A 14,393-nucleotide genomic window follows, 5' to 3' on the forward strand; every position below is an offset into this window, starting at 1 on the left:
ACTTACCATTGTCTCTTTGCTGTTGATCGCTGAACCGGTGCACTTGGCGATGACTTTGTCAATGCACTTCTTGTGGATGGCAGCATTGCATTCTGTAGGAAAAAAATAAATCAACTATTTACCAGGTGCACGTCTCAGAAGAGTTCAATATCAGCAAAAGCCTTGCCAGCACCCACAGAAGTGTCCTTCGGGTACTTTTATTCAAATCAGGCGCAGGTCAAACCATATGCAATCACGCTGAGGAAGGCTTTGGGCGAAACACGTTCGTGGTCTAATTGCCCCTTGCGCCTGATTTGAATAAAAGTACCTGAAGGACACTTCTGTGAGTCCGGGCAGTCTTTTGCTGATATTGAGCATTGTATTCTGTGACACAGAATGACACAGACAGCAGATGACACAGTGAAGCGGTTGGGGGGTATATGACTAATTTGGTGACCGGTGGCGACAAAGGAAGAAAAAAAACAAAAAGCAGCCACTCACGTCTGCACTGGTAGCCCTGTTTGTTGAGTCCCCTGTTGAGTGGAAACAAAGAAGCCATGAATTCCTTTTGGGCACATTTCAAAATGACTAACGTGAGAGAGATTGTTTTTAACGTTCCAGATCACTGATAGAGTTGTGCTTCTACAGCAGTGGTTCTCAAAGTGGGGTCCGGGGACCCCCAGGGGTCCTTGCGGGGGTTCCAGGGGGTCCTAAGCAAGAATAGTTAATATAGCATCACAATCATTTTAACCACTTTAACCACTTTTATACGTTGGCTATTCGAAAATAGCAGATATACAAGCGCATAGCGCTATGAGCATGTACATCTGCTGTTTTTCAAAAATGTTGAACATTAGTGAACATTTTAACACAAATCTTTGCTTCTGGGGGTCCCTGGCACAACACATTTTGAGATGGGGGTCCGCGGCCAAATATGTATCAATTTGGGGGTCCTTGATGTGAAAAGGTTTGAGAACCACTGTTCTACAGGAGGACTGAGGTGGGATCTGTACCAGACAAACTCCTTGCAGACAGAGCAGAAGGTAGGCTGCGGGAAGAAAGTGGCGCTGAACTCGTGACACTTGATGACATGGACTTTGGCCTGCTTGATGGCTCCGCGTCGGTGGTGCAGGGCGAACAGACCCTCGCTGTCCCTTTCGGCCTCTCTCTCGGCGTCTGCCTCGCCTTGACCCGTAGAATCTAGAGCAAACGGGCACGAACATGCATTAACATTATGCCATTATGCAGGGTAAACTGAGCCATGTGCACTTTGAGACACGAGTCACTTCATGTGCTTTGGCAAATATCACACTGAAAGACGATGGAGAAAACACATCACAAGTCATGGGCACAAGTCAGACAGTGTTGCTCAGCATGCGGTGTATGTGTGTGTGTGTGTGTGTGTGTGTGTGTGTGCGTGTGTGCGCGTGTGCGTGCGTGTGCTAGGCAAAGGGGCTTTGGCTGACCTACTGTTGTTGTCCGCCAAAGTTAGAAATAAACTATCCAGCTGCACTGGCATTTGCAAAATGTGTAATACTGTACGGTACATGGATTACAGTTTTGTGTGTGTGCGTGTGTGTGCATGCGCGTGCATGTGTGTGTGTGTGTGTGTGTTAGTTACAGAGTGTGATCTTCTATTTGTGTGTAGTGTTATTATACCGAATAAATTGTTACCCGGTAACACTTGCAGGGCCACCTGTTGTGAACAGCATTATTTGCCAAGTCTATATTTAGGGACATGAGAAGGATCTTCCCTTTAGCTTCACACGCCTCAGTATGTTACACCAGGACGATGCCAGTCTATATGCCTCAGCATGGTGATGCCAGTCTGGGCACAAGTTATACACCTTTATTGCTTGAACTTGAGATGCTACTGTAGGTTTGAGCCACTCACCACTTTTCTCCAGATAATATCTCGCCTCCATTAGCAAGCGGCCCTGTGGCTTCAGCTCCAGCTAGGAGAGGAAGAGAAAGGAAAACCAAAACAACTAAAGACATTTCAGCGGTACAGTACCCGAGAACAAAAGCAGGAATTGAGGATTATTTGGAAAAAGGGGAAGCGTTGTAGTGGTGGGCGATACCAATGATGAGTCTGGTCTAGACTGCATTTAAGACTGATTTCTAAAAACACACACACACACACGCACGCACACACACGCACACGCACACATACTGACTGTTGACTGCCTGACTCTTTTTAACTGTTGACTCAATAGTATTACATTATAAAAGTCCAATTGGAGCTTCCCATTTAGATGCATTTGAAGTTCTCTATTTGCTTTTGGTTAATGTTGCGGGTGAACCTGGCTGCTTATTGCTGGAACCTGTGTTATAAAAGCGATATTACACTCAAGGCTGGGATATATTGCATTATACCATGACTACGGGTGTTTATGGTACTCCACTTTGCGTCTGTGTTGATTTTGACACCAAATTTTGATTTAGTTTTTGTCATATCTTTTGAATAGAATTCCATTTCGTTTTAGTCATATTTTAGTCATCTGAAATGTTTGGGTTTTTGTCTAGTTTTAGTCGACTAAATATCATGAGATTTTAGTCGACTAAATCTACAGTTGATTTAGTCGACTAAAATGTATTTTGGCGGTGCCTTGATGGCGTCGTAATGGCTGATTTTACACTTGGTTGCATGCTGAAAATAACCGATCTACAAGCGTTGTGAGCTTGTAGATTTGCTATTTTCAGAGAGCAACACGTTCTACTGGATCCACTAGTCCCTCACTAACATTTTAGTCTAGTTTTTATTTGTTGACGAAACTGTCAATATATTTAGTCTTAGTTTTAGTCATCATAGCTTAGTTTTTATTGCGAACGCGGAAGGAGGCCCAAGTGGAGCTTACTATGAAACCGTGCTCGGGTTGTGTGTGTGTGGCTCTGTGTGTGGCTCTGTGTGCACTGCCTGTGTGTAGCCGCGCCAAGGCCCCGATATATATCATGCCCCCCGCCACACACACACACACACACACACACACACACACACACACACACACACACACACACACACACACACACACACACACACACACACACACACACACACACACACACACACACAGCTGTATACTGACCCAGATCTCCAGTTTGCCGTTCTCTTTCTTGCAGCGTACTGCCAGGGTGTCCAGAGCCACCGTGGCCTCAGATTTGAGCTCCGCCGTGCGGTCCTTCACCATCACGTGCATGACGCGCCCTCGATAGACGTGGGCGTCGAAAGTCTTGTTCCACTCTGGGTACACAGACTTCTTCTGCTTGTACACCTGGCCCTTCTCTGGAAAACACATACAGACAAACAGAGGCACGTATTTAACCCATTCAGTCCGGGAGAGCATCTGTGTCATGTTTTAGATTTTTAGCTACATACTGCCTTGTGCATCTAGACATAAGATTTTCAGAAAACTCTTAGGATTTAGAACAGTGGTTTAGAACAGTGGTTCTCAAAAAAATAGCAGATATACAAGCTCACAGCACATCACTTTGTGGCGCGCCGCAAGCTTATACATCTGCTATTCATGAACATTTTAGAAAAAAATTGTTTTTAACACAAATCTTCTCTTCTGGGGGATCCCTGGCACAAAACATTTTCAAATGGGGGTCCGCGGCCAAATACACATCATTTTGGGGGTTCCTTTGAGAACTACTGATTTAGAAGGGATTTGTAGACTCGGCCTCAGGTCTTAATGGCTTTAGCAGACAGGACAGTGTAAGGGAGGGAGGGAAGGAGAAAGATGGGAAGAGACATGCAAAGCGTAGGATTTGCATTTATGTTTGTTTATGTTTATACACTTTATTATCCCCTCATGCCGTGACAGGAAATGTATCCATCCTAACGACTTAGGAGCCGTGAGCGTGAGCAGCCACAGTACAGCGTCCAGAGTCAAGGACGAGGGCAATGGCAGCAGTATTATTATGTACCTATAACCTGTCTGTGCCACCGGCAGTGGTGGAAAGTAACTAAGTACATTTACTTAAGTACTGTACTTAAAGAGCTGGTGCCATGTTTTTGCACTTTTTCTGTTTTTCATGTGTCTATGAGGTTGATAGAACTTCATTAAGCCCCCCGGTGGTGTTTTTATGGTGTTTTATGTCTTCTCTGACTATTTGGAGTTTCTTCCTGGAGGCTGAAACCTTGAGAGTCAAACGTGCCAATAGAGAAACAGCACTTTAGTGACATCACAAAGCCCACACCCTCCCCCTCATTATCATAACACAACAGGTGTGGGCATGAGGAGGAGGAGGGACTAGGACAGGTGGGTGGTGCTAAGGTGGTGGAGGAGGTGCTAAGGTGAGAACCAGGTATACTTAATGCACTGGTGGGTGTGTCTACATAAAAACAACATTTTAACACTTACTGTACACTTTTTTTTTGTTGAAAAAAATCCTTACATAATAATAATACCTTATGATCAGGTTTTAGGGTTGAAAAATATCATGGCACTCCATCTTTAAGTAAAAAAAACTAGGTATTTGTACTTTACTTGAGTATTTCCAATTTCCAATACTTTTACTTCCACTCCACTACATCTCAGAGGCAAATATTGTACCTTTACTCCACTGCAATTATTTGAAAACTTTAGTTACTAGTTACCTTTCAGAAAAAAATTATGACATTAAGAAACATACATTAACCACTTTAGCCCTATTTTATACATAGGCTATTTGAAAATAGCCGACAAGCTCACAACGCGTCGCATCGCGACGGTTGTGAGCTTGTAGATCTGCTATTTTCAAATATTTTAGTACTTAACTTTTTGTACTTTAAGTATATTTTGATGCCAATACTTTTGTACTTTTTGAATTCTGGACTTTTACTTGTAACTGAGTATTTTTATATTGCAGTATTGGTATTTTTACTTAAGTGAAATATTTGAGTACTTTTTCCACCACTGGCCACCGGATGCCCAGGTCCATCCTCCACATAAACAGACAGCATGCCTAGGATTTGTTCCCCTGTTTCTCCTATGCTTAACGCATAATCCATTCAAATGGGCATTTTAATTCATGCCGTGACATGAACATCTTTTTCATCAGCTTATCTGTTGCCTTAACCCATTAAGCATCTGTCATTTTAGATTTAACCATTATCTAATACTTTGGCTATTAAAAAATAGCAGATATACAAGCTCATAGCGCGGCAACAAGTGCTGCGCTATGAGCTTGTAGATCTGACAATTTTTGCAAATCTTTGAATATATATATTTTTAAAGCGAACATTTGTAACTCAAATCTTTGCTTCTGGGGGATTCTACAAATGTCATTTTTTTTGTTGTTGAAAAAACTCATGTTGCTATAATCAGTGGTTCTCAAACTTTTTCATGTCAAGGGCCCCCAAAATGTATTTGGTCGCGGACCCCCATCTCAAAATATGTTGTTCCAGGGACCCCCCAGAAGCAAAGATTTTAGTTAAAAATGTTTGCTTTAAAAAATATATACATTCAAAGACTTGCACAAATCTTCACGATTTTTCAAAAATAGCAGATCTACAAGCACTCTGTGCAATGAGTTTGTATATCTGCTATTTTTGAATAGCCAAAGTATAAAATAATGGTTAAAGTGGTTACACAGATTCATTCCTGGTTTTAATGGCTTATGGCATGCATGTACAGTATGGTAGTATCATGCTTTGCTTTGCAGTGGATATAGGCTACTGCTGTAAACACTTAACCACCTGGCCATGCACTGTCTGTGGTTATCCATCTGCACAACATTAAAGAGATGCTCCATCTAGCCGCAAAAAAACCCAAAACATTAACCCCCCTCGCTTTCATGATTGACATCTGCTTATTCCTTATGTGATATGTGCCATAATATCGCATTATATCCACTTACATAATGCATAATACAGAATTATATAATAAAACATTGCCATCCCACCACTTCACAGCAAAAAGCCAAGTAAGCCATATTTGTACTTCGTCCTACAAAGGTCTCACAACGCGTCACATCCGTCAGATGTTGAGAGCTTGATGTTGAGAGCTTGAAAACAACAGAAAAGAGTGACTGAGTTATCTCCGTAATTTACCATCAAAGAAGAAATCAATATGCCATTGGCAGTTTTTGCAGGTGTTAATTTTATTCCCTGGTCCCTGTTTGAATACAGTCCAGACTCGGTCGGGACTGTATTCAAACAGGGTGTCATGGACCAATTTTTATGGGTCGCAAGTCTTTTTCATTTCCTACATTTAAAAATATTTTATATTATCTCAAAAGATTTTAAAAAGTTTAAACAAAAGAATTATCGCAACTTTTCATCAATTAAAAACAATTTTTCCAAACTATTAGAATAAATAAATAGAAATAAAAGAATTTCCATAAATAAAAAAAAGAAAAAGATTAAGAAGTAATGAAAATAGCAGATCTGCAGATCTTGCAACGCGACGCAAAGCGTTGTGAGCTTGAAGATCTGTAGATCTGCTATTTTCACTAGTTTGTGTCCCGGGCAAACTTGAACTTGAACTTGCACTTGAACTGAAATGTTTGGGAAGCACTGGTCTAGACTCAACCTAGAGAGGATCAACCAAGCCACAATCATGACTTTTGCAATTACTTCCTCCACCACTGTCATCAATGTTCAGACGCTCGGACAGCTCGGCTTTTCAGTCAGAGTGGTCAGTGTGTGCACTCAAGCTCACACAGTACTACTGTAGTTTGTAATTATGATGGAGCGTAAATAAGGCTTTAGCTTTTCCTAATGAGCGACCTCTTCATCGGTTCATCACATCTTGTATGGGTTAGCAAATAGCACAAGACACAGCTTCAATGCTGACTTAAGTTACTCAGAGAATAAAATGTATTTTTCTCCACAAACTCGCATAATGATAACGTTTTTTTTTAAAGAACGCTTCCTAGCAACCTAGAGCACAGCTCTGTCTATCAGTTCCTGTGTTGTTTTTCACACTTTGGTGATGTGACATTTAGACGATGTACTTTCATATCTCCGTTCAGGGCTGCAGTATCACTTTGCACTGAGCAGAGAGTCGGTCGCAAAGGACAAACAAGCCTAACTCAGCTGACTGTTCTTAACACTTCACAAGGTTAAAACTGGGCCGCAAATTGATTCTCTGATTACTTTTATGTTTTCATCATCAGTTTCATTTCATAGAATCATGACCTCAGCTGAGCAGGTCTCCGCTCAGTGAGTCATTAACAGCAAAGCCATAAAAGCAGACCTCAAGAAAAGCCCTGTTGCTTGAAAGGTGTTGCATACTGCTCAGGGACTACAGCCTGCTCAGGGACTAAGATGAAAATTAGCCAACTCTGGCTAACTCTGGCTCATTTACATGGACGTGAATAACTGACATGTTGATCAATGTGCATTGTCCCTGTTAAATAAATTAAATAAATAAACTGCTGCGTGTGCGCTAGTCAGTTTGTCTGGTTTGCTTTGGCATACACATTTGGGCTTCATATGCACCCATTTAAGCTTCAGTAAACTTTGTCCAGCATCAAATGAGCCTCCAGGCCATCTTTATTTCCTTGGTATGTCCTTTGGGCATTTTTGAAGGCCCTTTATAGAATTTCTCACGTTTTTTAAGTGGATTCCTGCCGTGATGCATGGCAATTCATTTGACAAATGTAAGCACTCATGCCAGTAGGCTACTGTATAATATAAGGGGTGTGGACGCTTCAGAAACACCTTGGCACACAGGGGCTGTGTCCACATAAAGCATTTTTGGGCTGCCAGCACTACCGCTATATTTGCTACTCTTTGTTATAAAGCACTGTGCTTTTCACACCTTGCTCTGAAAAGTATATTTTAACTTTCATGCACACATATAAGCGGCTAAAGATAACACAATGCCACACACAAGAGAGGAGGGCTGAAAGCTGAAAACTAAACTTGAAACTTGACATAGTCAATAGATACATTGAAACACACACACAGACACGCACGCGCGCGCAGCCCACTCACAGGCGGCCTCCTCTGCTATGCTGCAGTATCAGTGCTGTGGTTAAAGAAGAGGAAAAGAAACGGAAGATCCCTCCTCTTTCCTCTCCATGACACGCTGTTTTACTGTTTTTAGAACTACTATGCTGTCATGTTCACCAGTGGTTAAAGATAGACAGAGCAGCAGAACAAACTCTTTTAGTCTGACTCTTGTCCGTTATCAACCCTGAGAACCGACCTACCCAGTCACACTCAACATCTTAAAAGGTGAAGGACAGAATGGTTTATTGTTTTAAATGCATTCATTCCTTTTTTACGCTGGAGAACAGACACATTGAGGAACAACACTTTTTCCAAGTGTATCAAGTTTGCAATTGAAAGATAAAACGTCAAATTAAAGCAAGCAATGTATGGTACGATACCTAGCATACTGTACACAGATATGATATACCCTCACACATGCCAATTTTTATCTGTTGCTGTGTTTCATGAAACACAACTGTCTCGGAGTATCGTGCCTTATTTGATCCTACCACAGGTCTCTTGACAATCACTGGAGAGAGAGCAAAGCCTGATGTATCATAGTAACTCTGTTTGAGTTTCATCATAATCTTTACTTACACACCTGTCTCGATCTCTCTGTCTATCCTTTAACCACATGAACCCTAGCGTCCATATTCTGGGACGAAATAGCTCATGACGTGTTGCAGCATGACGCGTTGTGAGCTTGTAGATCGGCTATTTTCGGTGAAGAAATGCGTTGTAGGAAAAAAGGAGGGGGCCTAGCACAGACCCCTGGGGGACTCCCGTCGTTGGGCACCAGCCTACTTGTGATTAAACAACACAGACTCATGCAAGCATACGTTCACTGACACAACACAGAAAAACACAGCGTAGAGTAGCTGACCTGTGTCTATCACCTCCTTCATGTAGACGGCGCAGTAAGGGTTGAGCACCTCTTCATGATAGGCCAGTCCCGGGTCTATCTCAAAGTTGGAGAAACTAATGCGCAAGAAGGGAGCCATGGCTGCAGTTCACCCCGCTCCGTGACCTCCAATGTTCAAAACAGCCTTTGGAGAAACCCCTCAAAGATCCTGTTTAGAATAACAGCATCGGCCTGCTGAGGAGATTGGGGGGCCCCCCCGCTCCTGTGGTTCGGTCGATTCACAAGTCGACAGCCCTCTGTTTCTGTCAACCCCGTCCCCTCTGAGATGGGGACCGCTGTTTGGGCTCACTTGCCTTTGCCTCCGGGGTAGAGATGGCCTGGCAGGGGGGAGGGAAGGAGAGACAGAAAGAGAGAGGAGGAGGAGGAGGAGGAGGAAGGGAGGTGAGGCGGGGGTTTAGGGAGGGCTGTTTGTCTCACAGCGGCAGCAGTTCCGCGCTTGATGCTTCAAACGATCCTGTTCTGATAGGAGGTGGCTGTCACCCTGTGAGAGAAAGAGAGAGAGAGAGAGATGTATCATCAAACAAAGAGTATCTTTGTCTCAAATTGATACAAAAAAAAGAGAGAAAAAAAAGAAAACAGAGCCACCTCTAACCTGTATTCAAAAACCAATACGAGCCAACTAGCATTTGTGTCCAATTGTGTCAAACTCCACAACTCTACGGCCATACCTTCAGGACAGGTCACCAGCAGTCTCTCTTGGAAGTCTTGAAACAGCTCTACTGCTGAGACCAATAATGCAGCAACTCCCCAATAACACAGTTAATAGTATGCTAGCCAATTAGCCTGAACTCCTTGCTATTGCACCCAAGCAACTGTAGTGTTTTATGGCTAGCTCAGCGCTGATGGTATAGAGACTGTGTCAGAGAGGCCTTGGGTTTGATATTTGAGGCTCACCAGAGAGTGGTGTGTGTGTGTGCGTGTGTCAGCCCTCAGTGGTGTAGAGGGGACTGTGAAAGTCCTATTAATAGAGCTGAAATACTAAACGCTGATCAGGAATACATTACTGGAGCCACACTCCCACTCCCGGTAGTCATCACCGTTGCCTGGCAAAAGTCACTCTCTAAATGTAGGCTACAGTATAACCCCCTTTGACCCCAACCCCAGACGTGCATACAGATACCATAGATCAGGGGTCTTCAACAGGGGGTCCGGGATCCCTAGGGGGTCCCCAGAGTTACTACAGGGGGTCCGCCAAATCTTTGTGTGAGAGGATAATTTCTACATTAACCACTTGAACCCTAGCATCCCTATTCTGAGGAGAACTTTAGTCAAAAATTGCCGATCTAAAAGCTCACAACGCCTCGTGCTGTGAGCTATTTTCGGCAAAGAGGTTTGGTGTAGAAGGGAAAAAGAGAAGACCAAGTGCAGAGCCAAAGGTCAAATTTACTATTGAGTATTATTATACAATTTAGTATTGAGGGTTAAGTGGTTAAATGGCTGAAAATATACATTAACATGAATGCAACATACACTGATGACAGTGCTGTCAAACAAGTGTATTATTATGAAATCTATTGACATTTTTTATCTACAACGCAATGTCATACAATATGTAGTGGGGGCCCTTGCTTCATCTCTCTCTCAGCCAGGGGGTCCTTGGGCTGAAAAAACGTTGAAGACCCCTGCCATAGATAGACATGCACACATGCAGGATTGCTTTCCATCTTGAAATAATTATAATTGAATTGCAATGTTGTAGTAACTATCTTTTATTCTGTATGAAACTGTTCATATAGCACATTGTACTATAGCACACAGATTAAGAGCCACAGACAAGCTGCCATTGATACTGAGACACTGACACCCACAAATACAATCACACCCCCCATTCCATACCTCCATCGACCAGCGCTACTGATTCTAAGCCTTACGGCGACAGACAGGACCCCCAAACAGCCACTTGAGCACTTTCTGTACCTGTTTATTACCATTACACATGCACAGTCTTCCTGTGAGTGTAGAGGAGGAGTTAGGCTTCCTGTGTTTGACTTAGGCTACAACTGCTTAACCAACACTTCCTGTGTCTGTGCTTTTTCTTCTTTTCTTTGAAGGTTTTGAAGCTGCACAGGTGTGGCCCCTGCTAACAGAGATTTGAAAAACACCTCTATACTTAAAACATACTTTTTTTTGGGGTACTAATCTGCCACCAATGTATGTGGATGTGGTCACTGCTTATTCACTGCTTATTGTTTGAGTTAGGAACAGTGGTAAGATGTGTTGTGACAGACAGCCTTGCAGGATCACAGGATACCTAGATAAATTATGGTATGTGTAACGTGTTAGGGATTTAGAGGGGTTCAACACATGGGTCTTTGTTAAACCTGCTGGTCCAAGATTGCAAAAAACATTATCCCTGTTTAACACCAAGGGAACCTTTAAATCAGTTTGAGATGATCTATAATGCTCTGTTGAAGATTAGCGTCAACATAAGTTTGTTGATATTTTTGTTCATTCATTGTTGTGAACTAAAGTTGACCCTGTGCTGTTGTTCAACATGTTGGCCGATGGAGATGTCATTGTCAATCAAATGTTGACAATGTGTCAACATTTTGATTGACAAATCAAACTATGTAATCCACAATATATTTTGTGCTGTGTGTGCTGTGTGTGTGTGTGTGTGTGTTTGTGTGTGTGTGTTCGTGTGCATGTGCGCGTGTGTGTGTGTGTGTGTGTGTGTGTGTGTGAGCAGCTGGATGACATTAGGTGGACATATAAAGAGATGGATTCACCTTTACCATGCAGGGGCACACAAATGCCACACACACACACACACCACACACACACACACACACACACACACACACACACACACACACACACACACACACACACACACACACAGAGGTCAAGTGCAATGTCCCACGTCACTGCCCTTTCAGAGACCTTTTGGGCAGGGGGGGGCCTCAAACCCTCTGTTCTGTGTGCTCCCTTCAAACCCTCTGTTCTGTGTGTCATCAAAGAGAAGTGTGTGTTGTGTGTGTGTGTGTGTGTGTGTGTGTGTGTGTGTGTGTGTGTGTGTGTGTGTGTGTGTGTGTGTGTGTGTGCGCACGCGCGCTTGTGCGTGCATGCTGTGTTTGTGGAGGTGTGTACTAGTAATGATGTGTGTACTCTATGACTTTAAGTAATTTATTACTGGCTGCACCAATTATAGTCGACACTTTGACTCACATTTTTAGTGGAATTACTGTAATTATTCCAGTGAGGAGGAAAGCTGCTCATGTATTGCCTGTGAACAAAGGAGGTCTCACATGCTAAACTGTCATGTTTGGCTAAGATTATAGAGCAACTGGTAAACAATTGATTGAGATGGTTTTTAACTGAACATTTTATTTCAAAATAGCAATCTGACTTTAAGCCTGGTCTTAGCACCATGTTGCATACTTTCTAAGTTATCAAATGACATTGCTCATGCAGCAGACTGTGGACCATGTAAAAACTGCAGAAATCCGTTAGTTATGATGACAAATCCCGCAAGGGGTATGACGAAAAATATATCTAACAGGTAGATATAGTCATTGTGGCTGATAGTAATTTCTCTGACTTTTTGTGTGTCAAGATCCATTTTCAGACCTTGTATAAATGATTATTATAACTTTATACTAAAGTTACATTTACTCCCCCTGTCTTGACATTATGTTATCATTCAAATGATTCTTATTGAACTTAAACTAATACCACATTCAAACCAGATTAAATAAATACTGTTTTCTAGAAAGCTTCACCATCAATGAGATAGCAATTCAAAGGGACCCCTGGCTGGTTAAATGGGAAGTTTTCTTTTAAAACTAAATTTCCATTTGTTTATAGAAATAAAGCATGCTTGTACACAGGATTGTAGATAACAAATTGTGCATATAAAATAATGTTGCTCAGTTCTAGACTATGGTGACATGACATCATAATACACTATTTCAGAAGACACATAATCTTTGTAGAAAAAGGGGTACAGCAAGATACTTTACTGTTAAGCAGTGAGTGCACTGCTTAACAGTGAAGTATCTTGCTGTACTGTATTCCTTATTCTACAAAGATGATGTGTCTTCTGAAATACTAATTAACAATGTAGCTACCACTCTAATTCACAAGAGTCTGTCCTCCAACAATGAATTACACGTTTCACAGAGCTAAAAGTCCAACAAAAGTGTAATAATCTTCACATCTCAAACTGCTTTTGTGTTATACAATGCAATCAAATTTGAAGGAATTGACATCCATTATTTCATTATAGAGATTATTGGGACTACACATTTTTGACTCCTATAGGTTAGCCATTATGTCAAAATGTCCAAGCATTTGTGCGAAAACACAGGCTTATTAAAATAACTGTAGTTCAAGAAACATGGAAAATTAAATATAGGCCACAGAAAATAGAGCCACAGACCTGTACAAAACGTGTCCGGTAAAGTTTAATGTCCAGTTTAATGTGCATTCCAGTTGTGGATCATTCGCACCCTTCTCTCTGTCTCTAATTGTGTAAAATACTCTAGTTAGAATAAAGTCGCTACAACTACAGTTGAAGTGCTGCGCTTTGGGGCACGCCCCTCTACCCGCCCCCTCTACCCGCAACTCAAGTGTTGCCATGTCCGCTTATTATAAGCGACTTTGGGCTTGTTTTTCTGGTAAATTGCTTGTGCAAATATTGTTAGTTTTTGGGGGCTCTTTTGGATACAGGATAGATAGGTGGGCACTAAGGACATCTGGGCACCTCGATGTAAAATTGTCTATTTTGCCCAAGATGTTAAAAAATAAAATATTTGAAAAATGGTGTGTATATAATGTAAAGCAGGGGTCTTCAACGTTTCCAGGCCAAATACCCCCTAGCTGAGAGAGAGATGAAGCAGGCCAGGGACCCCCTCTATAGTGTATCAAATTGTGTTTCAGATTAAACTGTTTTTCTTTTTTTTTTTTTTACTTGGTCTGCTGTTTTTCCCCTCTACACCTATACCTCTTTGCCAAAAATAGCCGATCTACAAGCTCACAATGGCTCGCGCTTGTAGATCTGCTATTTTTGGCTAAAGTTCTCCTCAGAAAAGAGATGCTAGCTAGGGTTCAAGTGGTTAAGGTAAAAAAAAATCATATCACACAAAGATTTGGCGGACCCCCTGTAGTAACTCTGAGCAGTGGTGGAAAGTAACTAAGTACATTTACTTAAGTACTGTACTTAAGTACAATTTTGAGGTATTTGTACTTTACTTGAGTATTTCCAATTTCCAATACTTTTACTTCTACTCCACTACATCTCAGAGGCAAATATTGTACTTTTACTCCACTACATGCACTTGAAAACTTTAGTTACTAGTTACTTTTCAGATATAAATTATGATATAATGAAACATACACTAACCACTTTAAACCTATTTTAAACCTAGGCTATTTGAAAATAGCAGATCTACAAGCTCACAACGCGTCGCATCGCGACGCGTTGTGAGCTTGTAGATCGGCTATTTTCAAATATTTAGTACTTTTACTTTTGGTACTTTTGGTACATTTTGATGCCAATACTTTTGTACTTTTACTCAAGTAAATTTTGTATTCTGGACTTTTACTTGTAACAGAGTATTTTTATAA

The 14,393-nt window shown here is 41.7% G+C and overlaps 1 protein-coding gene across 1 annotated transcript in view; it reads right to left on the reverse strand.

The window, feature by feature from the left end:
- Positions 1-13,303, reverse strand: part of prkcq (protein kinase C, theta) — a 29,592-nt gene extending 16,289 nt beyond the window's left edge. The window contains exons 1-7 of the mRNA XM_080420930.1: positions 13,207-13,303; positions 8,787-9,306; positions 3,066-3,262; positions 1,874-1,934; positions 993-1,179; positions 481-512; positions 7-92 (exon numbers count right to left, since the gene is read on the reverse strand). Coding sequence (XP_080277056.1) covers positions 7-92; positions 481-512; positions 993-1,179; positions 1,874-1,934; positions 3,066-3,262; positions 8,787-8,904 — 681 coding nt within the window. The 5' untranslated portion in view covers positions 8,905-9,306; positions 13,207-13,303. The remainder of the gene's footprint in view (positions 1-6; positions 93-480; positions 513-992; positions 1,180-1,873; positions 1,935-3,065; positions 3,263-8,786; positions 9,307-13,206) is intronic.
- Between the last annotated feature and the right edge of the window lie 1,090 nt (positions 13,304-14,393).

Source organism: Gymnoscopelus braueri (genome assembly GCF_963280865.1).
Source record: "Gymnoscopelus braueri genome assembly, chromosome: 23".
Classification (NCBI taxonomy): domain Eukaryota; kingdom Metazoa; phylum Chordata; class Actinopteri; order Myctophiformes; family Myctophidae; genus Gymnoscopelus; species Gymnoscopelus braueri.